This window comes from Etheostoma spectabile, chromosome 18 (assembly GCF_008692095.1).
Source record: "Etheostoma spectabile isolate EspeVRDwgs_2016 chromosome 18, UIUC_Espe_1.0, whole genome shotgun sequence".
Classification (NCBI taxonomy): domain Eukaryota; kingdom Metazoa; phylum Chordata; class Actinopteri; order Perciformes; family Percidae; genus Etheostoma; species Etheostoma spectabile.
In genome coordinates, this window is record NC_045750.1 from 1245793 (window position 1) to 1248993 (window position 3201).

Consider the following 3201-nt stretch of genomic DNA (forward strand, 5'->3'; position numbering starts at 1 on the left):
GTGTGTGTGTGTGTCTCTGTGTGTCTTCCCTCCTGCTATGAGGCTAAACACCAGAGATAGGCAATCCTCCCGACGTTTCATCAGTGCTGATAATCGCTGCCTCTCACCATCTGTCGAGCTAAATCATTTATTCAACCTCCATCTTAACTCTTAACTTCTGCTGTTTGCTCACTGCTGCTGCTGACAACTGTTGTCATTCACACTTATAAAAGGAGTGACTAACGAGCTTTTAACATTTCAATAAACTTCATTGGAGTTTGTATTTTATTTTATTCAGCTTCCTCCCTAGCTTTTCTTTCTTTTTTTAGCAGGCAGATGAAATGTAAAACACTCCTTTCAAGACCCACAACCTTCACGAATGTGTAATGAGAAAAAACTGTAATCTATTTCTAATCCTTCTCTCTTTCTTTCTTTCTTGCAGGCAGTATAAAGGGAGCCACGATAGTGGATGCTCTGGATACCCTCTACGTCATGGACATGTTTGAAGAGTTTGATGCTGCCACCGACTGGGTAGAAAAGAACCTCGACTTTAATGTGGTAAGTGTGTGTGTGTGTGTGTGTGTGTGTGTGTGTGTGTGTGTGTGTGTGTGTGTGTGTGTGGGTGTGTGTGTGTGTCGTGTGTGGGTGGTGGTGTGTGTGCGGTGTGGTGTGTGTGGGTGTGTGGTGGTGTGAGAATGTGTGGTCTTTGTTTGAATATATTCGGATGGGGCTCCAAAAACCGAGATTTCAGTATCTTGTGGGGTTCCAGGCGGCTTTTGTGGGGGGGGGGGCCAAAATGCTGGAGCCCCGCACACTTTTAAAGGTCGTTTGAGGGTTAAATTGGTTTAAGGATCAGGGTGAGAATTGAGTTATGGTTAGGGGCGCGGGGGAAGGGTTAAGGTAGCATTAGTTGTATGGTTTATGATTGGGAAGGGTTAAGGTAGGCATTTTTAGGTGGTTAGTTAGGGTAGCGAAGGGGCCTTAGGGGATGCATTAGGCCAATGGCAGGTCCCACCACAGGTAGGGACACGCTTGTTGTGTAGTGGTGGTGTGTGTGTGGTGTGTGTTGTGCGTGTGTGTGTGTGTGTGTGTGTGCTATTGTGAGAGGGGCATAGACACAACATTCTGGGCCATGTAGAAAGGATTTTTATGGGCCAGCTGTCTTTGATACAAGCTTACGATCCATTCCTACGCACCCTTCTTTTTTGATGTACTCCCTCATAGCCCACCTGGGCTCTCCCAGCTCCCCTGCCCCTCTGTCGTTCCCCCCCTCCTTACCGGGCAATACCTGTCCCCCCGGGGGGGGGGCTTGCGCTCCCCTTTCTTCCCTTTGCCTTGTGTGCTTAACGCCTTGACACTCTGCCATAAGCCCAAGACCTCAGTTCACAATGTAGTTAAAGATGTGAGCAACGACAGATAAAAACACTGTCGTCCGAATAACTGGAGGTGAAATAAAACAAATGTTGTAAGCGCTACAGTGAAATCACAATAAAGGACAAGTCTTGATAGAGGTGCCCAGCTTCAACTCAGGGTTCTGATTTGCGAGGCGAACCCGATGCCGTTTGCTAGTAAACATCCTGAATCTCATGCTTTCCCACAGGAACCTAAATGCAACATATAATGCCACTTGTTTTTTTGCGTACAATCCCAAATCTAGATCACCACCTGTCTGCTGAGTTTCATCCAAATCTGCCAGTAACATTTCAAGACTCTTGTTGCTGACAGATGCACAGAAGTGAAAAACATAATCTTCCTCCAATTTCCATGTAGTGGAGGAAAAGCAAAAAAAAAATCACTGTTGGATCAGAGAAAAGTAGGGCGGGTTTTAAATGATGCAAGTATTACAAAAGGAGGCAATGCTTACTGGAGCATGTTAAAGTGAAAGACACAAATCTGTCTTTCGAAAGTATCTGCTGTCTGCCAAGCTGCGTCAGAGTAGATGTGATCGGTGTTGCATCCTGCAGTCAGCAAGGACAATAGAAGCATCATTTTCTCATTAAAACAGCAAAAAAGCTAATGTACTTTTTTTAAAAGCTCCTTGCCGAGGAAGCGTAGGCTTAAACCAAAACACTCCAAGGCCTGTAAACATTTACCTTCAAGGCTTATAAATCAGGAAAAAAAAAAAATAGAGAAAAAAAAATATGTATACAATTAGTGCTTTTGACAAATCCTGATGTCATTATGTTTTTAAATGACGATTTAGCTGACAGTTTCTAGTCATATTGCATGACCCCATGTATAATAGTCTTAAAAAAGTCATCCAGATGCGTGAGAGGAGATAGGCAGGGTACCGTTGACTCAGTCTCATTTTCTTCATCCCCCCCCCATTTTCGATGATCGATCTCCTTGTTCTCCTCGTCCCATGAGGCAGCCGACTCGTACTTCTCCGCTCCTCGATTGTCTATTAACTCAGATGAGTGGAAGATGGTATACTACTATCAATCCTCGCCTCTCCTTGTGACTCAGACAGATGTTGACAGGAGGAGCAAATGAGCGAGTATAAAGGTTGATTGAGTGGTTGATTAATACCACGTCTAACTGCCCCCGACTCCCCCAGTTACTGCCCCCGACCCCCCCCAGTTACTGAAGCCGTGTGCAGGTCAACGCAGCAAGGAGCTCAGGAATATGGGAGAAGTGGTTGTTGTTTTTTTAACTTATATCTCAAGAAGGTGTTACTGAGTGGTGTGGTGTGTGTGTGTGTGTGTGGTGTGGTGTGTGTGTGTGTGGTCTAGGTATAGCTACATTTGTGGGACCAAAAATTGTGAAAACAGTATACTTATGGGACCTGAGTGCTTGTGGGGACCAAAATGCTGGTCCCACACCGTAAAGGGCTTTTTGAGGACTAAGACTTGGTTTTAGGAGTAGGGTTAGAGTTAGGTTAGAGTTGGTTATGGTTAGGGTTAGGTTAGGTATTGGTTAGGGTGAGGGTGAGGGTTAGGCATTTAGGTTTGATGGTTAAGGTTGGGTAGGGGTAGGGATGCATTATGTAATGACGGTCCCCACAAAGATAGCAGACACGACTGTGTGTGTGTGTGTGTGTGTGTGTGTGTGTGTGTGTGTGTGTGTGGTGTGTGTGTGTTGTTGTGTGGTGTGTGGTTGTGTGTGTGTGTGTGTGTTGTGGTTGTGTGTGTGTCGTGTGCTGTGTGGTGTGTGTGTGTGTTGTGTTGGTGTGCATCCGTGCTCTTGTTTCGTGTTGCGGCATCCCTCACCCCACTTACCAAC

General features: G+C 45.6%; 1 protein-coding gene across 1 annotated transcript in view; it reads left to right on the forward strand.

Annotated features, from left to right (window-relative positions):
• man1a1 (mannosidase, alpha, class 1A, member 1) overlaps positions 1-3201 on the forward strand; it is a 190749-nt gene that overhangs the window by 89510 nt on the left and 98038 nt on the right. The window contains exon 3 of the mRNA XM_032543047.1: positions 422-537. Coding sequence (XP_032398938.1) covers positions 422-537 — 116 coding nt within the window. The remainder of the gene's footprint in view (positions 1-421; positions 538-3201) is intronic.